The sequence below is a fragment of the Aspergillus versicolor genome, assembly GCF_001890125.1.
Source record: "Aspergillus versicolor CBS 583.65 unplaced genomic scaffold ASPVEscaffold_9, whole genome shotgun sequence".
In the NCBI taxonomy this organism is placed as follows: domain Eukaryota; kingdom Fungi; phylum Ascomycota; class Eurotiomycetes; order Eurotiales; family Aspergillaceae; genus Aspergillus; species Aspergillus versicolor.
In genome coordinates this window covers 56,902-82,557 of record NW_024467532.1, presented here as the reverse complement: position 1 = coordinate 82,557, position 25,656 = coordinate 56,902, and the positions used below count along the sequence as shown (strand labels likewise).

At 48.8% G+C, this 25,656-nt stretch overlaps 7 protein-coding genes across 7 annotated transcripts; 6 read left to right on the top strand and 1 right to left on the bottom strand.

Moving 5' to 3' along the window:
- Positions 1 to 1,693: 1,693 nt before the first annotated feature.
- Positions 1,694 to 3,853, bottom strand: rad7 (DNA repair protein Rad7, protein). Its single transcript, XM_040817519.1, has 5 exons — positions 3,782 to 3,853; positions 3,614 to 3,733; positions 3,013 to 3,555; positions 2,797 to 2,962; positions 1,694 to 2,727 (listed from the first exon to the last, which is right to left on the bottom strand). Exons 2-5 carry the CDS (start codon positions 3,650 to 3,652, stop codon positions 1,727 to 1,729), a joined length of 1,749 nt encoding a protein of 582 aa, XP_040671132.1. The 5' UTR covers positions 3,653 to 3,733; positions 3,782 to 3,853; the 3' UTR covers positions 1,694 to 1,726.
- Positions 3,854 to 4,278: 425 nt separating this feature from the next.
- Positions 4,279 to 7,761, top strand: ASPVEDRAFT_86722 (DNA repair protein RAD16; the record flags this gene model as incomplete). Its single annotated transcript, XM_040817905.1, has 11 exons — positions 4,279 to 4,324; positions 4,416 to 5,335; positions 5,389 to 5,718; positions 5,770 to 5,878; positions 5,931 to 6,005; positions 6,060 to 6,118; positions 6,168 to 6,388; positions 6,445 to 6,491; positions 6,541 to 6,667; positions 6,721 to 7,473; positions 7,530 to 7,761. The coding sequence occupies 11 exons, from the start codon at positions 4,279 to 4,281 to the stop codon at positions 7,759 to 7,761; spliced, it is 2,919 nt and encodes a 972-aa protein (XP_040671131.1).
- A 799-nt stretch (positions 7,762 to 8,560) lies between these two features.
- ASPVEDRAFT_55273 (C2 domain protein) lies at positions 8,561 to 10,410 on the top strand (the record flags this gene model as incomplete). Its single annotated transcript, XM_040815049.1, has 2 exons — positions 8,561 to 9,342; positions 9,414 to 10,410. The coding sequence occupies 2 exons, from the start codon at positions 8,561 to 8,563 to the stop codon at positions 10,408 to 10,410; spliced, it is 1,779 nt and encodes a 592-aa protein (XP_040671130.1).
- A 1,272-nt stretch (positions 10,411 to 11,682) lies between these two features.
- ASPVEDRAFT_138307 (putative ARF GTPase activator (Csx2)) lies at positions 11,683 to 15,269 on the top strand (the record flags this gene model as incomplete). The annotated part of the gene is made up of 5 exons (XM_040807475.1): positions 11,683 to 11,746; positions 11,804 to 11,934; positions 12,005 to 13,676; positions 13,741 to 13,831; positions 13,898 to 15,269. 5 exons carry the CDS (start codon positions 11,683 to 11,685, stop codon positions 15,267 to 15,269), a joined length of 3,330 nt encoding a protein of 1,109 aa, XP_040671129.1.
- Positions 15,270 to 17,608: 2,339 nt separating this feature from the next.
- Positions 17,609 to 18,330, top strand: ASPVEDRAFT_44852 (uncharacterized protein). Its single transcript, XM_040813153.1, has 2 exons — positions 17,609 to 18,168; positions 18,302 to 18,330. The coding sequence occupies exon 1, from the start codon at positions 17,639 to 17,641 to the stop codon at positions 17,981 to 17,983; it is 345 nt and encodes a 114-aa protein (XP_040671128.1). The 5' UTR covers positions 17,609 to 17,638; the 3' UTR covers positions 17,984 to 18,168; positions 18,302 to 18,330.
- Positions 18,331 to 21,249: 2,919 nt separating this feature from the next.
- On the top strand, positions 21,250 to 23,118 carry ASPVEDRAFT_86719 (putative YT521-B-like splicing factor; the record flags this gene model as incomplete). The annotated part of the gene is made up of 3 exons (XM_040817904.1): positions 21,250 to 21,910; positions 21,984 to 22,525; positions 22,588 to 23,118. The coding sequence occupies 3 exons, from the start codon at positions 21,250 to 21,252 to the stop codon at positions 23,116 to 23,118; spliced, it is 1,734 nt and encodes a 577-aa protein (XP_040671127.1).
- Positions 23,119 to 24,167: 1,049 nt separating this feature from the next.
- ASPVEDRAFT_138936 (uncharacterized protein) lies at positions 24,168 to 24,995 on the top strand (the record flags this gene model as incomplete). Its single annotated transcript, XM_040807531.1, has 1 exon — positions 24,168 to 24,995. One exon carries the CDS (start codon positions 24,168 to 24,170, stop codon positions 24,993 to 24,995), a length of 828 nt encoding a protein of 275 aa, XP_040671126.1.
- Positions 24,996 to 25,656: the final 661 nt, after the last annotated feature.

Here is a 25,656-nt window from a genome sequence, read left to right as displayed (position 1 = left end):
GAAACCCCCGTGGACTGGGAGCCGCTCCTGGGTTTTGGCGGTTGAGCCTGGAACAGTGGAACCAGCTGGCCTTGGGTTGGGACCCAAAACAAAGAGAAAGCAACTGGAGTCTGAGGTCTGAACTGTCAGAAAGCAGCCCTGTGAATGTGATGTTCTCTGCCTCCCCCAACCCACTCAATCTCCAGGAATGAGGGCAGCTCATCATCGTCGTCGTCACCACAGATCTTCATGATCACCGGCGCATCATCCTTCTTCATTATTCTATGACCCATCGGATGATCGGAGTCACGGAGTGGCCCCGTTCCAGCCAGAAAGGACTGAAAATATGACATACAAAAATCTTCGCACCAGTTCTCCAATCTCCACAATCACATCCTCTCGTAAACCTCAGGTGTCCATTCCAAAATGCCTTCTGGACTTTCGTATAGTCGCCACTCGAACGAGACTACGGACTTCATACAAAGTACCCTCGATCATTCTGCATCTAACGGAAAAGGGTGGGTATTATGCCTAGCCTGGTCAACTCCTCGACAGATTGCCGAGAGAAGCTAACAAGGTCAGCAAATCTGGTGAAAAAAAGGGGCCACTTGTTATTGAATCTAAGTATCGATAATATGCTCAGCAAAGCTGAAGAAAGAAGTTTTTGTATTCACACTATTGAAAATCCTGCACTGCCCTTGCCACCGTTGACAGACTTTTTGAAACCAGGGAGGGCGCCAGGTAAACGGAGCTAAATTTGTCTCGACTATAAAAAGGTCCATAATTTGGCTGCTCTAGCATTCCAGCCTCTGAGACATGCCTCTCAGTTCTGCGGTCTGGACTCTTTATTCATGTCATTCGGAGGGTCCTCCATCCATCACTCTCGCGAAGACGTGCTGAAAATCTGCCCTCTTCAACCAACCTTCTATCAGTGGGCTCCTCGACTGAACCCCAGACTGAACCTGCGACATTTAAGGACTGGTACCTCATTCTCAAGTTCTGTGGGCCTGGCGTCACACCAGTGACCCAGTGAATCTGAGAACCCGCACTAACCATGTTTGAACAGCCTCGGTGCTCATGTGAGAATTGCCGACCGCCATTGGTTGGCTTTGCATTTCTCCAACAGCCCAGAGATTTCAAGTCGGGCATGTGCAGGCAGGTACTTGCTTGGGTTATGCAGATTGCCTTATCATGTTATCTCGAATTCCTGATAGCCCTCATCTTATGAATATCAGCTTCACCTTGATCCACAGATGCCTGCCAGACGATGACATAGTAATAAGTGATTCCCATGATTAAAGTCTACTCGTACTGGTGTGTTTCCAGGACTGTACTAGGGGTCCGTTCTGTTATTCTTATCAGGGATAGCAGTGCCTTCTGGTATATCTCATATTAGCGAACTTAATATGAAGCACCAAAGCAACTGGAGCACATTCACTATTCGCATTAGTACCACCCCTGGCGCACTATGCCTTTTACGCTAGGCATAACTTTCGTGTTCATAGCATGTTTTCAAGTTATTTTAGAGCATAAAATCAAGGACAGCTCAACTGATTTAAATACAATGTCATTTATAGTCATAGGACCGATAAACACGAGCAAAGCAGATAGCTTTAAAGCAGATGCCGGCTCCGATAAGCTTAGAATAGAAAGAACTCGAAGTAAAGTGAGTTATGAGTAATAGTCATTAGTTAACTCTGGAAGGTAACATAGCTGAAGCCAGAACATTGGAAGAGAATGAGAACCGTCAAGAAAGGATAGGATCTTGGACACGTAAACCTCCAATTAATGCAACCCCCTTAGGAACCCGGACCTCTCGTACGTTAAAGCATGCAAACGCAACGACCTTCTGAATTGCTGGGCAACATTTGAAAATACGACCCACGAGGTAATCATCCATGACAGTATGGAACGAAACGTCCAGCTCTCTCAGGTTAGGATAGCTCTTGCCTTCCGCAAATACCTCTTCGAAGGCGGCATAAGTTATGTGACGGCAAGATGCGATATTCAACTTCCGTAGAGTCGAGCCAGAGTGGCGCATAAGGGCAACGAACCCGTTGGACGCAAGGCCAGTTGCTTCCGCCGGGCCATCGGGATTTGAATTATCCACATCCCTTGTCGACGAGAGGTCCACAACTTCCAACGAAGAGTTTGACCATTCCTCGAATAGCTTGGTAAACCCGTTGTCCGTGCAGGTGGAATTGTCAGAGAACCTAAGTTTTGACAAGGACTTGCACTTGCCGTGTATCACCTCCAGTAGTGTATCATCAGCTTGTGGAAACCCTTGCAAGGATAATGTCCGTAAGTTTGGGCCAACTTTAGACACCAAATCAAGAAGACTCCCAGTTTTCGTTTCCTTGATCAGGGCTAACGACAGCTTCTCTAGGGACCGTAAGGTTGAAATGGCTTGAAGCGAACGATCGGAAATTTTCCAGCAATCAACGAGCTTTAGCCGTCGAAGTCGAGAACAAAATTGGCACATAACCTCAATACTCTCGTCATCTAGAGAGAAATCCAAGTTTGATAGCCTGAGAGTTTCAAGCCGGCCCCCTAGTCTCTCAAACATTTTTCGCCAACGCGAATCAGACACCAGATTTGAAGCATCCAGTTGCAAATGGTTGATATTGAGATTCCGGTCAATCATATAGTCCATAACATTGTCTTTTAACTGTCCAGCAAACCGGAGGTTGACGTTAGTCAAAGCCGGCATGAAAGTGAAAACTTTTTGGAAGTCGTCGGTCTCAAGCTCTAGATAATTGGGTCAGAAGGGTTTACAATATCATTGACGAAAAGCACTGAAATATGATTCCAACTTACTTCCCGAATCGCAGATATCAATGAAACCTAGATCGGGCCGAAGGAAAAGATTCAAGGTTCTCGGGGTCAAGGCTCGTCGTTTAGACAAGATCTGGCTAAGACGGCGTAAAAGTTGCCATGGCAAGTCGCCGAATTCCTCGATGTTGTTGATATTATCGGCGACTTTCTGTAAAGCATATTAGCTCGCCGATGTCACTGAAGGTAAGGTATACGCACCTTAGTGCACATCTCCACCAAGCTCAAAGCACCGTATTGAGCAATTCCATCGAGAAGGTCACTTTGGTTTTGACGCCTACCAGTCCTCGGACCTCTTTTCTTAGGCTGTGATTTCTTTTCTTTGTCCCCAACCTCCTTGGAGCATTTTGCGCAGAGTAGACCACCATTAGGCCCTGTTTTACTATATGGCGTAACGGTAAAACGCTTGCTGCAAATTTCACAGTTTTCTAGCTGGCCAGGAATTGGCCGAGAGCGTTCATCCATCATCTCTTTCGCGATAAAGTCATCGTCATCACCATCATCTGGCTCGCCTGTACGTCGAGCCTTGCGACGAGCAAACTCCTTGCTCCGCTTGATTTTTGCAAGCGCAGCTATCTCTTTTCGCTTGCGCTTCTTTCTCTCCTCGGGAGTCTCGCTAACATCATCTTCATATTCATCATCGTCTGCGGGCTGCTCTTCCTGTTCCTCGTTGGCTTGGTCCTCCGCCTCTCTTAATCTCTGTTGATAGTCTTCGTGAATCTGCGCCGCAGAGATGTTGTTGGACTGACAGCATTTTATGTGAGTAAATCTCAAAACATGGAAACGGATCTTGATGACCTACAGCGAGGAAATCAGTGAGGGCAGAATGCCTAGGTTTCATTAGTTTTAACCAGGGGGGGGAATGAGCATGAAGTGGACATACGGGCCCCTAATTTGGTTCCTTGTTTGCCTTCGATCTGACCTGCTGGCGATCAGTAATTGAAATCAAAGCATGTAATATATATCTTACATTTTTGATAAGATAAAATAAAACCAAGTGGTAAAAGGTCAAAAAACGAGGTACTGATGGTCTACCAAGTCACAGGACTCGTGGTGATTTCGCGTTCCACTTAACGCGACAAAGTTCGTTGTCAGGCGGACCTCGTGTTTCTGAGATACGAACTCCTCCAACTCCAGGGACGAAGAGGCAAAAACGGCAATGAAAAGAGGTTTTCGACGAATCACTTCCAGGTGGCTAATTCCGTGATCCTTGGCAGCGAAAATGATCCAGTGAATCACCGGTTGGAAAACTTTTCTCCTTTTCCAAACTTGGTTTCTTGATTATTAACCTGTACCTGGGGTGAGGCTGCCTGCGCAGGAGAAGGGAGCCTAGAGCCTTGCTTTCAAGCTGCCATCGAATTCGCATTCGGACGGATTGGCTCGATATCCAAGATCGTGTCCAGGTTAACACTAGGCTTACTCTCGGATTATTCTGCTTCACACAGCTTGCGGGTATCTTGCTCCATTATGGCAAGGAGGAAATTGGAAACGCAGGGGTCTGTTGCTTTCAGTGGTAAGATACTAGAATTAACCATCCTTGTTCTACCTTGATACTATCTTTGCCTTCAAATTTTAAACCTTAAGGCTGACTTATCAAACACCAGCCCCAGATGTTCCGCCTTCGTCCTCATCCAGGCGCACCTCGTTGAGACTAGCTCAGGCAGCGCCCTCCACCCCGAAAGCCGAGAGCACCGAGAGCCAACCGGAGATTGCAGATAGTGAAGATGAGTTGATATCTTCAGGGACCCCAAAACCTCGTGGTGTTGCTAGGCTAGCAAAAGTTGAAGTCGCCATCCCATTGAAGTACCCCCGCCGTTCAGCGTCTTCCTCCGTTGCCGCCGAAGATACATCTGCGGACGGGATAACCGGATACGATACGCCAGCAACGAGTGTTGCTGTTACTCCTGCCGATTCGGACATTGGGCGCTCGAAGAAGAGGGTTAGCGCATCTGCTAGAGCGCGGGAATTGCGTTCTAGTAATATGTCTTTAGGTGCGAAGGCGAAGAGGGGAGTAAAGCGGTCCGCAGCGACAGAGGCAGACGACTATTTCACGCCCGAGAACGCAGATGCCGCATTGGCTAGGAATTTACAACTACAGGAATATCAACAGAACATTCCAAAACGCCGAAAAACTTCTGACAATTCTTTCCCGGAAATCGGCGGATCTGAGGATGGCGATAGTCCACTAAGTGAGATAGATTATGACGAATTATACGAAGAAGATCTGGAAAACCCATTGCCTCCAAAGAAGCTCAGGGCATCCCGTCGATCAAACACCAAGCCTGTGATTCCGGATAGTGATGATTTTTTGGATGAGAGCTCTGAAGGGTATATAGACGATCATGCTTATCGAAGTGACTCTGCTTCTAACATGAGCGACTCGTCTTCTGCTGCGAGTGAGGAGGTGCCGTTGATTGTGCAGAGGGCTGAGCGGACCAATAACACCAGGACTCGGAGATTAATGTCTCGAAGACGGCTGTCTGCTGGTCTAGCAAGCGCGCTTGCCTCTGGGATGAGCTCTCGTGTAAGATATGTGGAAACTACGTTCAAAAAGTCTAAACTAACCAAAGCGTCCAGGCTTATAAAGAGCGTCAGAAACTTGAAAAACAACACCCAACTATTACAACTATGTGGAATGATTTGAAGAACGATCCTCCCATTACCCCCGAGCCAGCAGCACAGCCTGTGGGTATATCGAGGACACTAAAGCCATTTCAGCTCGAGGGTTTAAATTGGATGATCCGACAGGAAACAACACAATACAAGGGCGGACTCTTAGGTGACGAAATGGGCATGGGTAAAACCATACAAGCCGTTTCGCTTCTTATGTCGGATTATCCGGCAGGTAGGCCGTCGCTTGTTGTGGTTCCGCCGGTTGCTTTGATGCAGTGGCAATCAGAAATCAAGGTTCGTTGGCTCAGCTCAAAATATTGAATACTCTTTTAATGCATGTCTCAGGAGTATACAGATGGGAAACTCAAAGTTCTCGTCTACCATAACACCAACTCCAAAGTCAAGGGCCTTTCAAGGAAGGACCTTGAAAAATACGATGTCATCATGATATCTTGTTTGTATCCCCCGTTGGAACTCCGATTGCCTTCTATCTGACTATTCTGTAGATTCTGGCCTAGAATCAATTCATCGAAAAGAGTGGAAGGGCTGGAACCGCAACGATGGAATTGTTAAGGAAGATAGTAAGAATCTGCACCAACAAATTACGGTCCTACTTTTTTTTTAACATTCTCAAGGTGTCATTCATTCTATTCATTATCACAGACTCATTCTAGACGAAGCCCACAGTATTAAGGTATTATTGTCTTTGTCATTTTCAGAGAGGATTGCGCTGATTTCAATAGCAACGTACGACAAGTGTCGCTCGAGCCTGCTTCGCACTCAACTCTAACTATAAGTGGTGCCTTTCTGGTACACCCGTTCAAAATCGAATTGGGGAGTTCTTCTCTCTGCTGCGATTTCTAGAGGTCCGACCTTTTGCTTGCTATTTCTGTAAGCAATGCAAGTGTCAAGAACTTCACTGGTCACAGGATGCCGAGAAGCGATGCACGAAATGCCGACACAGGTACCGTATATCCCATATCGCCATCACTTGAGTTTCTGTATTGACAATCATTATAGTGGCTTCAGTCATGTATCAGTCTTCAACCAGGAGATACTCAACCCTAGTAAGTACATGATCAAAGCTTTCACTTTCACCGATTTAACCAGTGATAGTCACCGAAAGAAATGACATGGAAGCGCGGAAGGAGGCTCTGGCCAAGCTACGGTTGATCACGGATAGGATCATGCTGCGTCGGGTTAAACGGGACCACACAGCTTCGATGGAACTTCCACCAAAACGGTCAGTATCTCTCACGGATTAGTGAAACATATTGAAACACTGACCTGATCTAGGGTGATTCTACACAATGAATTCTTCGGAGAGATCGAACGTGATTTCTCTAGGAGTATCATGACCAACTCTTCCAGACAATTCGACACCTACGTGAGCCGTGGTGTGATGTTGAACAATTACGCTAATATTTTTGGACTTATCATGCAAATGCGACAAGTTGCAAACCATCCGGATCTCATCCTGAAGAAGCATGCCGAAGGAGGTCAAAATATTCTCGTATGCAGTATCTGCGATGAACCCGCAGAGGAAGCGATTCGCTCACGGTGCCATCACGACTTTTGCCGACGATGTGTGAAGGACTATATTCAATCATTTGACGCGGATTCTGTGGTTGACTGTCCTCGGTGTCACATTCCGCTCTCGATCGACCTAGAGCAGCCAGATATGGAACAACATGAAGATCACATCAAAAAGAACTCGATCGTCAACAGAATTCGAATGGAGGATTGGACGTCTTCGACAAAGATCGAAATGCTCATTTACGAACTTTACAAGTTACGCAGCAAGAAGCAGACTCTCAAATCCATCGTTTTCTCCCAGTTCACCTCCATGTTACAATTAGTCGAATGGCGCCTTCGCAGAGCAGGCTTCAACACTGTGATGCTTGATGGAACCATGACACCTGCGCAGCGCCAAAAGTCAATCGACTACTTCATGAATAACGTGGATGTTGAGGTTTTTCTCGTATCTCTTAAGGCAGGTGGAGTAGCCTTGAACCTCACGGAGGCATCAAGGGTCTTCATCGTGGATCCGTACGTCTCCAGTCTGTGCTTGGTTTAGTATAGATCTTATCACTGACGGTTTCTAGGTGGTGGAACCCTGCAGCAGAATGGCAGAGCGCCGACCGTTGTCATCGAATTGGTCAGCGCCGACCGTGCGTTATTACGCGGTTATGCATTGAAGACTCGGTGGAGTCGCGGATCGTCATGCTTCAGGAGAAGAAGGCGAACATGATCAATGGCACCATCAACAAGGACCAGGGGGAAGCGCTGGAAAAGCTCACCCCAGAGGATATGCAGTTCTTATTCCGGGGCTCATAGTTGCACTCTCGACTTCGAGTCTGCACATTTTCCTTGTATTCTTATCCTTACACAGCCACAGGCAGGCATCAGCGATATAGGGCTGGGCTTGAGGTCGTGCAGCTGGGCTGGCTTACCTTACTTTGGTTTTGCTTTTTTTGAACCACGGTTTTCGCAGGCAACAGAAATAATTTACTCAGTGGAGACTCGAGGGGGGCGGGAAACATGCGGTGCCAGGGACGTTGGCAATTAATATTAGCAAATCTACAAAGCTTATACGAGTGCAAAAATAAACAAAGAAAATATTATGTAGTGGAAAGACCCAGGAGCAATTTTTTTGATACCGTCTTCCAGTCGACACATCCTCGAAACCCCTTTTGCGCAATTCGAAGTGGCCCTTCAAGTCAGACTCCGGAATATTACGTACCATGTGAGATTCTCCGGGTGTATTGGCAAAAGCTTAGCCTTCCGTCGGTAAGGCTGAGTGGGACGACTTCGCCTTCCGTTGAGGGGGTTCGTCGAGTCGTCATTTCAGGTTTGCTCCTGAACTCATGGCCCTGCCGGCTTGCTACCATGGCATGGTCTCTTCCCTTTTTAAAGAGAGACGTGGAGCCTATGCCCATCTTCTTTTTTACTCTCCATGATTATTATTATTATTAGTTTCCCATTTGCTCTCCAAGTCTCAGTCCTGTTTTCTTTGCTTTTCCGGACCCCGAGACCCAGCCCTGCGGTTGGCCCTCCTCGTTCTATCAACAGGCAGCAGCGAAACGATCCTGGCGCAAATTCGCCATAACCTCTCCCGCCCCCGATTTCGTAAATAATGGAAGACGCACAAGCACAAGCACGCCCACAACACTTAGGCGACAAGTATGGGCCGAAGCTGGTTGATAAGGCAGACAAATTACAACAACAGGCTGTCGCTATGAGCGGCGGTTCAAAAGATGGTGAGCCTGCTGGGGGGTTTGACAGCACGCCGTTCCCCCGTGCGCCACCCGGCTATACGCTAAAGTTCACATTCCATCGCGGGGTCAACCTACCTTGCGCCGATTTCGGCACTTTCTCATCCGATCCATATATCCATGCCACGTTGAGTGTTGATGTTCCGCAACGACATAAACAGGATCCATTCCCAACTTTCAGAACTCCAACTGTGCGTAAGAATCGGGACCCCGTTTGGGAAAAGGAATGGGTTATTGCCAATGTCCCTGAGTCTGGGTTTCGGCTCAAATGTCGCCTCTACGATGAGGATGCGGCAGATCACGACGACAAGTTGGGAAATGCCTATATCCAGGTGGATTCAATTAACGAACAATGGGCTGGCATCCGCGAGCAGCCTTTCCGGCTGAAGAAACACACTGGCAGCAAGCGAGTCTATTTGTTTGGAAATATCGCCTCTCTCGCCTCGCGACGTCTTGACACCGCATCGCATATAGTCGTGAGCGTTGAATGTCTGGGAAAAACTCCTGGCACGAACGGCGCACAAGTTTATACCCTGGGGCCAAATTACTGGTTCAAACATTTCTCGCCGCTGATCGGTAGACTAATTGGGACAAAGGATGCTGTTCAGAATCAGGATGGGAAGAAAACAGTCAATCGCTACAAGTATGTCCCACTGTTTCCGCAAAGGACCTCCCTCCACCGTACACTCCCCAGTTTAATACTTTTCTTTTTAGTTTCCAGGCCATACAGCTCCAACTAAAGGGGCCCGTGCCCACCGAACTGTATCATCGATATGTGGAATTTAGGCCTTTCGTGGCGGGAATGTTCACCTCACATACTCTTCGTGGGCGGATACTCAACAGAGCACTTCATCATCAGCATGAGAGGATCTATAATTTTGACAGGGCAACGTTAGATGGTCACTTCGAAACCCCCTGCGTCGAGATGACCCAGAAATTCCTTGAGTTTGTTCATTACGGGCAAGGAGGTAGAATTTTCACCTATGTCCTCACCCTCGATGGCCAGTTTCGTTTCACAGAAACAGGGAAGGAGTTCGGTATTGATCTACTGAGCAAACACACGATGCACAGCAATGTGTCCGTCTACATCGCCTATTCTGGAGAATTCTTTCTTCGACGACGAAAACACCGCCACCGATCCCGCTCCTTGGCCTCAAATCGATCTTCCACAGAATATGTTGTGGACAATGATGGCGAGGAGATGGAGATATCAACTAATCCGAGTGGATATGAACTCTTCATAGACAACGATAGTGGTACTTACCGTCCGAACGCTCACTATCTGTATCTTCTGAAACAGTTCTTATCGTTTAACCTCCCTGAACTTCACATCACGACTTTGGATTGCCAGGCTGATGCGGAACGGATGCAGGAGCTAAAGAATGAACAGAGAGAACTGAAACATAGCGCAGGCGCCCAGATGACCTTCCTCCAGCAAAGAAGCAGGTCTTCTTCTTCTTCTTCGTTTTCCATCTCAAGCTCTGATGAGGACGAGTTAAATGAGCGCAGTGGTCTAGAGCAAAAGCAAAGAAGGGACTTTTCCAAGAAAATGCATGAGATGCGAGACGTCAGAGGGCATGTCCTGAAATGGGCGCAGGGAGATGAAGAGATGCATGGCAGCTCTGAAAAGAAGGTGGAGTCCTCGCATCCCCATGAGGCTACAGCTGGCATGGAAAGGATGACAATCAGCGGTGCTGGAGCCCAACAGTGATGCCCCACGATTTTTCACATAGCTCCTGTGGAGCTATTTCCATGTCTCTTTCCCTCTCTTTCCTTCTTTCTTTTTCCCCCACCTTCTTGGCCGTCATTGCGAGGTTAGACCCCTCGTTGTTTACCTGCCTACTGTTCATTCTAGATCAGCTCCATATCTTGTATACTGCCCGTGGCCATCGTTATTCCTATAATGCTAATGGTGTTATTATTAATGGGAAGCAGCGGATAGGCAAAATGGTGAGAGGTTGGGTAGCCTTGTGTAATATCATTATTGCTTCGTTTTGTTAGACAGCCGTTTCGCCTACTATATTTGTATGCTGTATTCGGTTAGATATACTATACATAGTGCACTATGTATATGTACTACATATAATCATAAATATGCGTGTGTTGTTTGTGTATATGATGAATTTTTTTTTAAAAAAAACTGACCACGGTCGAAGCAGCAGATGATGGCACAAAACCATCAGGGACGAAATATCAAAGAGGCGATTTAACCGCGTCAATAAAGCATTAGTAAAAACCACCCACGCCATCATCATCATGAGATCTCAGAAATAGAATCGGAAAATAAAGAATTGGATGCGGCGCTAAAGAGGAATCTATCCCGCTTCAGGCACCTCGATCGAGGGGTAGTCCGACGACAAGATTCCTCAAGAGTCCAGAGTCAAGACTCATTCAATCCGAGTCTAAGCCCCCTCCAAGCCGATCTCAACTCCTCTTCTCCTCTCGGCATCCTCCACAGCCTCAAACATATCTTCTTTCCTCTTCCAACTCGCCGTCTCATCGATCGCTGCCTGCTTCCCGCTCTTAGCCTCATCCGCTCCCTGCTCAGCTTCCCAACCGCCCCCAATCACCGAACCTCAGCGAACCTGCTATCTATCGTCAAAAAACCCCCAACGTCCCGCGTGCTGGACCAGGGTCAAACCAGTGAATGATCAAGAGGGAGAAACACCGAAACACTGGTGGTGGCTCCATATTCCCCACTCAACTCATTTAATCTCGTCCACTTCTGCTCCGATTGCGTTCTTCCATCTCCGTCGATCGTTATTCACAGCATCCTGCCCTTGCTTTGACTATCACGGGCCACTCGCTCATGATCTGAGTTGGGTGGCAGTTGGGATTCCATCGCGCATCAACAACAGCCCAGCCTTTCCTCTAAAACCAAACTAAAGGCGCGCAGACCGCCGATGGTGACCTTTCACCTGCCCCGGTTTCCTCTGCGGACTTGATACTCCGAACGGCGACTTGACGCCTTGAGCATTCTACAATGGGGATTGTCGGAAGCCGGCTTGAGGATTCGGGGAGCCTGTATTTCAAGGATCAGAATAAACGTATGGCCCTTCTGTTCGTGCGATCGACAATGAACTGCGGCTGACTTGGTTTATCAGTAACGATCGCATCCGTAACGATTTCAAATCCTCGCCGCGTGCTTTTGAACCTCGTTCCAAACTCATTCCCTGCCACCAGATATAATGCGAAGAGAGAACCCGGCGACGATAGCTTGGTTGAATATATACAGGTAAGCCAAATAATTAGGCAACATTGCATGGAAACATTGCCTTTTAACTAACAGCTCCAATGTAATACAGGATCCGGACTCCCCTCCCTCTGCTCCCACACCCTCCTTTCTCTTGCGCTTAAACAACGATGACGAGCTCATTTTTAAATTCACATTCGTCCTTAGACAGACGCAAACGGGGAATATCTCAAATTCTACTGTTAACGGAGTTTCGACTTCTTTGCCCGAGTTAGCCGACACTGTATTGACGGGACTGACATTTGCACATGCGCCCAACTCGAAAGAACTCGACAATCTGGTCACAAGAGAATTCCACGCAAACCCGAACCTGCAGAATAACTCGAATGTTCAGCTAGTGGGTGATTTCTCAACCGAAAGCAGCCCGTCTGTTCAGTTTGACTGGTCTTGGAAATGGAAACCTCCAAAAATTACAGAAGACAAGGGCGGTGGTTGGAGAAATAGCTGTAGCTTCTTGGATTATGACCAACGAGCTAATCGCCTCAATACACTCGCTTATTTTTCCTTCTGGGTACAAAACACTGTTCGACCGCCTCCCAGCCCGCAGATTACTTCCCCAAACCTGGAAGTCCATATCCCGGCTCGCAACCGTGTCCCTTCTTCGCATTCTGTTTTGTCACATTCTAGCGATGCGGATGCCTCGTCGAACGCTCAGGTCCAGGTTGTGCCGGGCACACCCCCGGAGGTTGGTGAGGGGCCTACAACTACTGCGGCCCCGGCTCCAGTCAAGGTAGATCTTCCTCATTCGCGTCCCGGCGAGGACATGAGTGTGGTCGAAGATGGGCCATTATTCCGTGCTACAATGAAAGCACTAGAACAGAAGACAGGGAACATGCGCGCCAAGATCAAGAAGGTGCTGAAGAAGGCCGAAGCCGCCCATCAAGCCCAGGCGGCCTGTAATGAGGCTGTAGAAGCGTTTTTATCCGCGCTCGGCGATGCATCCACATCAAATGCGAACGCAATCCAACCGGCTTTGGACCACTACTTTGAGAAAATTTCGCGGCAAATACTGAATTACGAACGACTTAATGCCCTGCAACTTCAAAAACTGGTGATTGAGCCACTCTTAAAGCTTTATACTAATGACATCAAGCAAGCCGAGGCGAAAAAGAAAGAGTTTGAGGAAGAGAGTAGGGATTATTATGCATACGTTGGTCGCTACCTCGGGCAACGACAGGACTCTCTAAAGGAGAAGAAGCGGGCAGAAAGTGACTCCAAATACCAGGCGAAGCGGCGAAACTTCGAATTGAGACGGTTCGACTACTCTTCGTTCATGCAAGATCTACATGGTGGCCGTAAGGAACAGGAGGTTCTTTCCCATCTCACCAAATATGCGGATACACAAGCAAAGACCTTCCTCGCCGCTGCTAAAAATGTGGACGACATGGTTCCTCAGCTTGATGCTCTTATCCACGAGGTGAACCAAGCGGACAAGGAATTCCAATTTCAAAGAACGGAGAGGGAAGAGAAACGACGTGCTTTAGAGAAGAGCAGCAACACGTACCTCGAACCCGATGCCCCCACCAGCTCGAGTGCAGCATCAACGTTAGTTGGTAGCAGTAATGGAAACCAGAAGGCAGACGGAGATCTAGGCCGCGCCGATAGTACCGGGTCCCAGCTACGAAGTGTCACAAGCAATAACTCGTCTACGTCAACTCAAGCAACTGCTCCCACCAGCACTCCCGCCGGGCCGCCTGCTGCAACCCCAGTCACGAATTCAAACAGTACGTTTTCCGGAGTATCCGCGAATTATCCCCAAAATAAGCATGAAAGCTAATCTTACCGCAGGCCAACAGAGAAAAGAGGGACTTCTCTGGGCTTTATCTCGACCAGGATCTCATATTGACCCCAAGGGCATTAACAAGCAGGCCTGGCACAAGTAAGACTTTCGATTTCCTTTATCGTCATCAGTTCGCTGGGGATACTGATATTTTTCATTTTCTAGGTTTTGGATTGTCCTAGATCAAGGAAAGCTGTCAGAATATAGTAACTGGAAGCAAAAGCTTGACCTACACATGGAACCCATCGATTTGAGGATGGCCTCTGTAAGAGAAGCCCGGAACGCAGAACGGCGGTTCTGCTTTGAAGTCATCACCCCTCAGTTCAAACGCATCTACCAAGCGACTTCAGAGGACGATATGGGAAACTGGATCAGGGCGATCAACAACGCTTTACAGAGCGCCGTTGAAGGGCGTAGCATGTATCCACCCCCAGTTTCCGAGGCCGATAAGTCAACTATTGGCCGTGACATTGGCTCCGTTTTAACAGGGAAAAGTTCTTCGGTTTCCCATCACTCTCACCACTCATCCGCATCTAGCAACGTGGCGCGTCGCACCACCGTCGGTGCACGACCAAGTTATGTTCGCGGTGATTCACAAGGATATGAAGATAACCCCTCGAAGCTACTACAAGCGGTTCACGATGCAGATCAAGGCAACCACTGGTGCGCGGACTGCAATTCCACGTCCAAGGTTGAGTGGGTTTCCATAAACCTGGGGATTGTCTTATGTATCGAGTGCAGTGGCATCCACCGATCTCTTGGAACACATGTTTCCAAAATTCGATCACTCACATTGGATGTCCATTCTTTCTCGAACGACATTGTTGAAATCCTCCTGCAGGTTGGAAACCGTGTCAGCAACATGGTCTGGGAGGCAACTCTAGATCAGTCTCAAAAGCCAGTAGCCTCATCCACTCGTGAACAGCGACTGAGATTCATCACAGCCAAATATGCGGAGAGGGCATTCGTTCAATCCTTGCCGTCTCCATTATCACGATTTCCAACACCGGATGAGACTCTTCTCGCCTCAATTAAGAGAAATGATATCCAGGGTGTTCTTTACGGCATCGCCCTCCGCGCGAACGTGAATGTCGCTGATCGCTCGCGTAGCACCCACGCTATCTTCCTCGCTTTAGCAGCAGCAGACCCGGCATCCCCCGGATCAACAACGCCAGGTCTATCCTCTCGGCCCAGTACATCCGTGAAGGCCATTCCTTTCCCAGTCGCGGAGCTCCTCGTCCAAAATGGAGCCGAGATTCCGTCACAACCCCCGCCAATCCCTCTTTCCGCAGCCGCTCAATTATACCTCAACCAGCGAACAACGCGAATTTCGGGGTTCAATCATCCTACGCCTTCTGCAGCACCAGCAGATACACTGGGGTCACTTCCTACCATCCGGGGGCCTGGAGGTTCTGGAGCGGGCAGCGAGCAGGCTCCCAGTACGCTGGATAACAAGGAACGTGAGAAGCTACATAAGAGAGGAAGCGCCGGTGCGAGATTTGCTGGCAAGGTTGCTTCGTTAGGGATCGATCGATAAATAATACGCTTTCCTTCCGTTTTTCTGCCCTGTGTTGTTACCTAAATCTATTCTTACTTCATGGCGGATTCCGCACAGATCCCCTTCTCATTTCCTTGTCCTATACCAGCTTGACGGATTGGCTCCCGGTTACGATTTGTTTATACAACCGGTTACACCTAATGACTGTGTCCAGTTGGACATGATGATTATTTACTATGTTGAGGAAGGGATACCTGCCGGTTCCCTTCATTTTGCTCCGTTCATGGAGAGTGTGAGTGCATTTTGCAACTTCAAGTACAGACAATTGATGAGTTTATGGATGGTGGGCGGCCTGTTTTAATGGGATATATAGCACATGCATTTTATTTTTAACCTTACCTCTTTTCTTCTAATGTATATCATCATTCTTATTAGCTTAATGTTGGCTACCACTTTTTTAGTAGACATGCGATGTAGGAAAGTCATAAATGCTTGGTTAAATTGTTCTATTCCTTTACTCGCTTTTCACAGAACCGGTATGATATTTGGTCGGTGAAATTGTAGTACAGCTAAGGGAGGAAAAATATCTAGAAGGGCGATCGAAAGAAGGGGGGGTTTTGGAAATTGCCAGCAACTTTGGTCCTTGATTCATTGGAATCCCAATGGGAAAACCCCTGGGTCCCAGAAATGATGTCATGATGGGTCCCGTGTTTGCGCAGCTTGACTATGATCCTCAGCCTATGACGTCAATGGTGTAGGGACGAGGTACAACGATCGGTCGTACTCCGTACCTGGTGGACGATTGTCAAAAGCAATGTCACTTTCCATGAGGGATAGCCAAGGCAGGCAGCAAAATTCTTACGTAGCTAGGCGCAGGGCTGACGGGGTCAGGCTTCGTGACAGTGGCACTGCTGTTGGATAGCGCCACTCCTGGTCCGAGCTTACTCTGGATTTTAACTGAAGACTCCGAGTCGGAGCCATCCTAAGAAGACGAATAGCCAAGCGATTGTGGCGAGTGAGCTGGATAATGCTGTCTCATTGGAGTCTGTGATGCACTGGCCTTGTCGTGTCCTTTGCCTCAGTGGCGGTGCATATGATGAACGGCACTCCATGGCTCCATGATATTAACTGATTATCGTGGGAATTACTCGGTACGGTGTAGAGTTCCCATAGCAGTGGCAAATTCCCTACCTTTGCATTGATGGCCAAGTGCTGGATAAATAATAGTACTGCGTATTATACGGTGTATAATATCCAACAGGATAGTATTTTTTTTTTTTTTTTTTATAAAAAAAAAAAAAAAAAAAAAGCCTTACTGTAGCTCCACACCTACATATACAGAATATGTACACTGTGCACTGCTGTGTACCGTAGACTAACTACAGTCCTGGAGCCCTCCACAATCCGTGAGATCCAGATGAACCCGCAGTAGACTAAGCAATAACGGAACTGTCTCCGGGCCTAAGCGGATAAAGGATCCTCATGACAGGAAAGGCCTGGGAGAGCAGCCGGTCCAAGCAACAAGTATCACGGAAACAGCCGAGAAAATACTGGAATAAATCTTGTTGGGGGACTCTCTCTCTTTCTCTCTCTCTTTTCTTTTTCTTCTTTGCAATTCGCATCAAACGATCTACGACAGAGGGATGTGGCTGATAACTTTCCATACTCCGGCCATCTTCTTCGGCCGAAATGTGGATTCTGAACCACCGGATCGACCGGCGAATCATACTTCAATTGGCAAAGAACATTGAGTCAGAGTCAGAGTCTCGAAGACTCAGGCGACTCCACAAACTGACGAAAGTCCCCAAGTCAGTACGTAGTGGGACATCGCCTGAGGCTGCAACATTTCCCATTGTCTGGCGATCTATGGCGCAGTATGCTTGCTGCTGCTATGTCCTATGAGAGTCGAGGCAAGCTACTAGGTAGGCCCCAGTTGTTTCACAAGTAGTTAAAGCACCCGTTAATGATATCAGGCTACGGGTGCCTATAGCATTACTCCGTAGTGCAGTCCGAGAATCCGAGGTCGTCTGTCTTCTCGTAAATGTGGAGGAAAGAATTGGAGACAATGACTCCGTGTTCTGGGGAGGTATACGAGTCAACAGGGGGTCCAGTGGTATCTTCAAGAACCCACTAGGAGTAGTGTAGCAGCAGCAGCCGTGGGCCGGGGCTTGTGGGGCATCGCCTTTCTTGGCGAATTCAACGTAAAATTGTAAATCACGAAATTTCCGCTTCGGGACAGGATGAGGCCAAAGTAGTCAGCTTACAAATGATTGGCCGGGATCTCACCCGAATCCACGAATCAGAGGCTCCATAGCCGAGCAGCCCGAAAGTGCGTGGGCGGGAGCCATCATGGATTGCATTCTGCTGTGCGGCATGGGCGCCTTTCGAACGGCAATTTTGTTTCCCCCATGCTCAATCTTCTGGGGCTGTACGGAGAACACCGTCCACTCCTCACCCTTTCACATCAATTCTCCACAAAGTACGGACGGTGTTCCGGCTCTCGCTTCGAAGGTCGCGACCCACGGAGATCAGCCCTAGTGGTATCTCAGACCCCCTGCGGCCCTCTCCCTTTTGCTCGTTCCCTGGGGCCACCGATCCGTTCCCTTGCTCCCGACGGGGCACCATGCTCTTCTTCTATTGCTCTATTATTGTTATTATTGTTATCCCAACTCAAGCAGGTGCGTTATAAGAAAAGATTTGATCGGCTCCGGTGGAGGCTCGCGCCATCTTTCGACCCCACTTCTCGTCGTTGAGGCGGCTTTCTTAGATTATTCCGCTACGTATCAGACGTTCAGAGCAGGGAACTGACATGGTCTGTTTCCTCTTTAGTCGGTCTCTTGGTGCGGCGGGAAATCAGACGACGCTCGTATCATACCTAGGATGATAGAATGAATGGCTTCCTCTTGCGAGCGGCAGTATCCACACAGCCACGACCATGGTTAGCTTTGCCCTTCAACCTTTAATTTTACTTTTACTCATCTGTTCCTGCTTCAAATGACCAATCAGTGTTTGAGCGGAAGGAAATTCTGACTTGATGTCAAAAGAGCATCTACGTGCTGACGGCAGTGTAGATTTAGTGAGCTACAAGCTGTAAGGCCGGTGCAAAGGTACTACTACACCGTACAGTGTAGGTGGTCTTTGGTAGCGTAGTCGGCCTTCTGGGCTTCGACACCATATAGCTACCTATCTATACCATTCCCAGGAGGACTCGGGACTGACTCTCCTTGCACTTCACTACTATCGATGTGCCCTAGCTCCATTTTTCCCAGATGTCAATCATGGAGATTCCCACCTGCAAATTGCCACTGCAGAGCTGGACTACTTTCTCTGTTCCTGATTGCGCACCTTGGGGCTCCACGCCTCCCTGGAACGTGCACATTCTGCGTATGGCTCGCAGATTGCCACCGACCCTCGCACCCCCCCCCTTCCCGTCGGCGCCACGACTTTCTTTTCTCATTAAGAATGTCCCGATCTACCACTGGGGCCATGGCATCCCCTCGTGGCCCACGGCTGAATTTCTTCTTGAATAATAATCTGTCAGAAGGCGACCCGTGGATCTAGCCTGGCCGATGGACGCCTGCGACACCCAATCACAAACCCATGTCCAAGCCATCTATGTCGCTCATTTTTTTTTTTTTTTTTTTGCTGCATTAATATCATTGTTTGGAAGCCTACCTGGGTCGTGACATCAAAGGCTGGACATGAGCAATAAATACTAACTGCTCGGCTCGACCCTGCACCTCCCCATATAATCGAATATCCCCATATATAGTGACTTCATTTGCCGAAGCGTCGACTCTTGAGGAATGCTCGTTGGGAAGCAATCTCTTCCCAGGTCTTCGCACTTGACTGATCTTGTTCACTCGGCCGCTGCTACGTCTTCGTGTCCTTTTCCTCGAAGGCGTCGGTCTTCCCGTGAACATCGAAAGTAATCTGCAGAATCCGCCGATCTAGCCCCATCGATCTTCGCATGCCAATTGATTGTCGTGGCGTGTGAGGTGCGGTTAGGCCGTTGAAGGCAAATTCTGGGCTGGAAACAGGGCCCCGATCTCTCCAGAGAGTGGGTAATTTCTCCATCCATCCAGGAACGGGCCACAGCCACAGAAAAAGCAACAGAGATCGGATGCTGGAGACTATTTGAGGTAAAAGCAGTCGTCTTTCCTGCTCTGCAGCTGGTCATTTGTCTCCTCTGCTTCTGCGCCACCGCCCAGTCACCCCCATCGCTGTGGTACACCCTCTGAGAAGGCCGTGCAGCAGTGACCCGTTATTAACTTAGTAGTCCTGCTCATTGGTTTCACTGTCCGCGGCCGTACCTCTAGCCTTACCCACACCGGATGTACAGGGCTCATTTTGCCGGGTCCTGAGGGTCTTCACGAATCAGTCGCCGCGTTGGTTGGGCTCTGCTGGCCCGACGACAGGCACCGCCGCGCCGAGGAGGCCCTTTTTCTATCTCCATATCTTCCTCTTCAGTTTTTGGCCGAGCGCGTTTATAGACGGGGGCAGACCAAAGGGAGAAGAACACGCCCCAGTCCCACTCTTTTACCCGGAATGAGATCGATTGCAAGCTCTTGACCGACACATCTCAGACCGGCGCCCCTGCTTGTCAAGCCAAATTGTAACTAGACCGCGCTACGCACTCCTGTAAGTCATTATGGCGTACCAATGATCCCTTGGGAAACAATGGACGAAGTGGAGGGTATTGATTTCTCTACTATTTAGGGAATCGGATCTAACCCTGGCCGCTTATTTTCCTTGTCACTTGCCTTAGTAGTAGACAGATGTGAGTGCCCTGTTTTCTTTTCCCCTTTGTGGCTGATTTTTTCCCTGTCTTTGTCTTTGTCTTACACCACCGATACGCACATACACACAATTACCTCCTTTGTTGGGCTTTCTCGCTCCAAGGCTTCTATTTCCCGAGCTTCCATAGCGGACTTCCCAACTCGCTCCTTAAATTTCTTGGTGCAAGGGCTACTTGATCCTATGGTGTCAAGAAGAAGTCGGATGGGCCAAGTTCTCGTGGGGTTCCCACGTCGTTGGGTTCAGAAAGGCCATTTTCCTACCTGACCAGCTTGTCTGGTGTCTCTAACCCCCCCCTAAAGGGACTTCAAGTGGCCGAATGCCCCTTCAGTTTCCGGGGGAGCTTGTTGTTTCCATTTCCATCCTTTCAATGCTTCCCTCATCCCATCATCAGCTATGACATTGGCTCCAGCTCGTCTTTCGTGGCTTCTCTCCAGCCGCAGCAGCAGCGATGCCCCTCCCCATCAACAGTTCGCTCCAAATTGGCCCATTGACATCCCTCCCCCTGTGTGCCATATCCTTTTCTCCACTCTTTTCCAGTTTTACTGCTTCAATCCGTGCGAGCCCCTTACTATGGGCTCTATACCCTCAACTCCCGTTTCCTCGTTTTGTATCCCTGCTTTTAGCTTCCTGAACCGCCCGAAATAGTGTCGAGGCAAATGTTGTGAAAAGAAGTTTGTTTCAGCACGTTCCCAGTTAATGTTCCCCTTTCTGACACACGTACACCAATGTTTGCATAGCATTGTCTGTTTTTTGTCTTACGTTTGGGCATCCTTTTGGCGTCGATCCGGCACTGACAAGCCTCAAGGAATTTTTATGCACCTACCATCAAGTCATATACCGTATAATATTTTCTCACTCCAAATCGCATCACCAACCAGGGCTCTGGTAAGGTACGTATGCTCCTAGAAAATGGAGCTTAACATTGCTGCTTGCTAACGCTGGCAGGACGTCGGTGGACAGCGTTCGGGAGCCCGGGCAACCCATACAACAAAGTTGCTTATATGTAAAGTTGATCTTGTGAACAGCCAGGTTGCAACCGATGGACGGCGGTACTCCTCCAACCAGGCAAAAAGCAGCTCGAGAGGCAAAGGGGAAAAGCAGGGCATCGTCGGAACCATCGAAGTTGAATGGCCCTCCCGGGACTCATCGACAGACGCGTAAGTTCTTTTTCCCTGTATAATGCTGCCAATGAAATGCGGAGAGGGCCTTCAAACTGAGTATGTCACGTCTAGGGACAGCGTCTTCTCGTCGAGCTGAAAATGTTCAGCACTATCCAGAATCACACACTTACATTACCCCGGTCGGCAACTATGGACATCCACCGGCCGTTATGAGCATGGGAAATATGGCGTCTGCATTACCGAGCTACCCGTCCAGTCAAATTCAATTCGATCAGCGAAGTATGCAGCAGCAGCAGCAGCAATTTGTTCCTGTCGCACCGAACCCTGGCCTTGTGTACGGCATGCCACAACCCCAATCGTTTCCTACACCCACAACAAACCCAACCATGATGTTCGGTGCTCCTTATCCTCAGATGTATATGCCCTATGTTCAACAGCAACAGCGGCACCCAGGGACTCACCCTTCTGACGCCTCTAGATTTTCGCCTATTCCACCTCCTACCCCTCGGCCTGGTTCTGCCCAGGGTTCAATGGATGCGTATGGGCCAAGTTATTATAATTCGTATGTGTACACACCAACACAGTGGCATCATCAGAGGCCTGAGACGATTTCAGCTGCTTCTCCGCAACCGCAGAATCAATCAGACATGAGCACGCCCAAAACAAATGAGGACCGAGAAAAGGAGGACCAGAGACGAATCACAATAGTTGATGGATCAACGCATATGAGATCATCTACCGCACAGGGCTCATCGGCTAGTAAGCAGGCAATGTCCCCTTGGCTCGTTGTTCTGATACTGGTAAGGAAGCTGATAGTGGTGATGCTATTTAGACTCTACCTCACGTCCATCAAAATCAAACGCACCAAAAGGACTACCCAGAAAACCGAAACAATCTGGCAATGCCCTGTGGGTTGGGAATCTCGCACCAGGAACCAATATAGTCGAACTCAAGGATTACTTCTCGCAGGATGCCACAAGTGACTTGGAGAGCGTCTTCCTAATTTCAAGAAGCAACTGTACGTTTGTCAATTATAAAACTGAGGAAGCTTGTTTGAGAGCATTATCGAGGTTCCACGACACCAGACTACGAGGGGCGCGGCTCGTTTGTCGGGTGCGCCGAGGGTTGATGTCCCCGGGGCCGCACAGCGAGCTCACGGGCTTATCAGACCAGTCTTCAATAAAAGAGGCGGAGGAGATGGTAAAATCCAACATCACAGAAGATGAGGGGCGAGAAGGGTCATACTCCACGCGGGTGTGTAACCGATACTTCATCTTGAAAAGCTTGACGGTCGAGGATCTCGAAATCAGTTGGCAGAGTGGCATCTGGGCCACCCAGACCCACAACGAAGAGAGCTTAAACCGAGCCTTCGAGGTAAGCATCTCCATCGATAAGGTTGCAGATAAAATTGGTCGAAGTTAATTAGATGATACTAGATGTCAGACAACGTCTATCTTATATTTTCCGCAAACAAGTCGGGTGAATACTACGGATACGCTCGGATGATGTCTGCGATCAGGGACGATGAAAGCCTCACCCTCGAGATGCCACCACGCCCGGACCACTCCCCCTCCAAAGAACCCGACAGCCCAGACGTCACGCCAACCCCTGCATCGACTTCAGCCCCAAGCGGCCGCATCATAAACGACATTGCGCGAGGCACAATATTCTGGGAGGCAGATACGTCGGAGGACGAAGAGGGCCATCCCGGGTCACATAAGAGCACTCTTCAAGCACCCGTAGAGAAGCACGGCACCGCTGAGATCCAGCTAATCGGAACGCCGTTTCGGATTCGGTGGCTCTCCACCGAAAGGGTCCCCTTCCATCGAACACGGGGTTTACGCAACCCCTGGAATGCAAATCGCGAAGTAAAGATAGCTCGCGATGGCACCGAGCTGGAATGCTCTGTTGGAGAAAAGCTGGTGCTTTTATTTCATCCCGAAGCGTCGGGGTGGCCTCAACCATAATGACGTTACCTCACTGACCCTTGAGCTTTCTTCCTTCGAAGCACAAGAAACGAACGGGGTCAAAATGAACGACCACGAAGACGAATACGGCCTAAAAATAAAAATAAAAGAGGAATAGACATGGAATACCTAGGTATGTAAATAGTACAAGAAATTATACAGTACATGAGGTATAGATCCGCGTAGAAGCAATGGGACATAAGACATAATGCGCAGCGCCCGCGCAGCCCAGACAAGACGCAGGCGATGCTTAATCCTGACGTCGTTTCAGTCCAGACCCCAGACCCTTCTCAGACTAGCCCCGTTCTGGCCCACGGTCAGCTCCAGATTGTCCAGTCGGGCTTCTGCAGCGAGCCCGGGACTTTTGGGTATTGTGGGGTAGCAGCCTTAGCTTAGTCCGTGACTCCAGCTCGACGTCCCCCTCCCTTCCCTTCGCCCTTTGTTCTTCCTACATTACACATCAGTACTCCTCCTCTTCTGCTTGTCACTTCAATCCCTTTTCTTCTTCCCATCATCTGATCTTCATCTTCCCTTCATAGCTGCATTGGAGCTTGACCCAAGCTCCTGTTCCCTCTGGAACGGAAGCTTCTGTCAGCCAATCACTGGTGCGTCTTGTCCTCCCACAATAAATCATATCTCGCCTCCCCGCTTCTTGCCTCTCAGTCTTGTTCCATTCCATTCGTCCTGTGATCGTCACTCTCCCCGCTTTTCGATTCCCTGCTTTTGTTTCACCTATCATTGCCCCCCTGCTCGATTGGCATTGTGTCACACCACGCCACCTCCCGTATCGAATGATCTGCGCTAACTCCTAGAAATTGACACTGTAGCTTTCAAATCGAGACCACATTTCCTCATCTGCAATCCCTTTGTGCCTGTCCACCTCGAAGCTGCACTCGGTGCCCAAGTTGACGTCGTTTGCTTGATATCGCTTTGAGTCCCTTTCGACTTGGACTGCCCGTTATATATCTCCATCTATCTGCCTACCCCGCAAAACAGCAATCCAGCTAACTGATCGACTTTCCCATTGCATCCTAATTACTTCCTTTATAATGTCGAACCACAGCTCGACTCCTCCAATCACAGTTCCCCCATCGTCTTCGCGCCAGCGTCGAGCGTCCATAGCATCAGGGCTCTCTTTCCCGGAATATAGATCGGGCAGCCAAAGCCTAGGTGGGCCCCAAGCTGGTTCTATGGCTAGTGCCATGGCCAATGCTCAAACAAACCAGAGACGCCGGTTATCTATTACAACCTTGGGACTGTCCGGATCGCCAACCCAACCTCTGCAGTATGGAAATCGAAACTTTCGGCAGGGCAGCATCTCCAGTTCTGTGGGATCTAGCCCAGGGAATAACGAAGAAGCGGTTGCAGAGGATGTTGAGAACTCCCCTCCCGGCGGCGTGCCGAGATCCCCGTTTGCCCGCCGTCTCTCATTTGGTGCTCAGGCATTACGAGATGCCCGCGCTGGAAGCATTGGCAACGGTAGATACCACCTCTCTCCCCCTATATCACCCGCGGCTGGAAAGCACCGGACGAGGTCGTCTGCCGGCCTGTCCAGCCCTTCAACCAGCAATAGCATTTCGGGAACATTATCTGCAAGTACAAATAAAGGTCTTACCCAGAACGATATATCTAACAAGTCTCGACGACCAATAGGCGAGGGCTTCAACTGGTCTGAAGCTCTTCGAGCAAGGGCTGAACGCGGGCCCATATCTCCAAATTCGGCTCAATCCCAGCATACCCAGCAGGCTCCGCATAGACGGGCTGCGTCCATCGCGTCCATGGACCAGCCAGCGCGGGAAATGCCAAAACAACCCAAGCAAAACAACAAACCGGATTTTTTCCAGGAGAAGATCCTCAGGGGCGACTTTATGGATTAAAGTCACCCAATGCAATAAATGAGCTCACCAAAACTTGTCTCCTGAAACCTCATTTGACAAGCTTGGAATGTGGTAACAGCATCTTACGTATGACTGAAGACTATCATTGTCATAACTAAGACCTGGGAAATCGACGTTCTGTTTATTTCCAGGCCAACTACCAGCACATAATTTCTACTTTTGTCTTGGTTGTTTCAGCTGTTCATGTTACTTACCTTTGGTTTTCTTTATGCCGATTTTGCGCCGTGGCGCTGGGAAAGTGCATGCTCGCGTTCTTCGTCTACATTTACTATCATTCGACTTGAACATAAATGCCGCTGCTGGACAGAGAGACCAAGTCACACATGATTGATTATTCTTTTTTTTTTTTTTTTTGTTGCTGGGCTATTGTATGTATTTGGTCGGCGTTGATGCAACATGGATGTCATTTCGGTATTTGATTTGTGCCACCCAACCAAATTGCGCACCGGACTGACCGGGTTCCAATGATGGCATTTGTGCGATAACATACTTCATTTGTTGTATATGCTGCTACGGGACAGATGCGTATTCATTGCTATTCAATCTATCTTTTGCCTTGAGCGTTATGCTACTTACGATGTGGAAATAAGTTATCCTGACGGAGGGTTCAAATACTAGCATTTACGGTATTCTCTTGCCA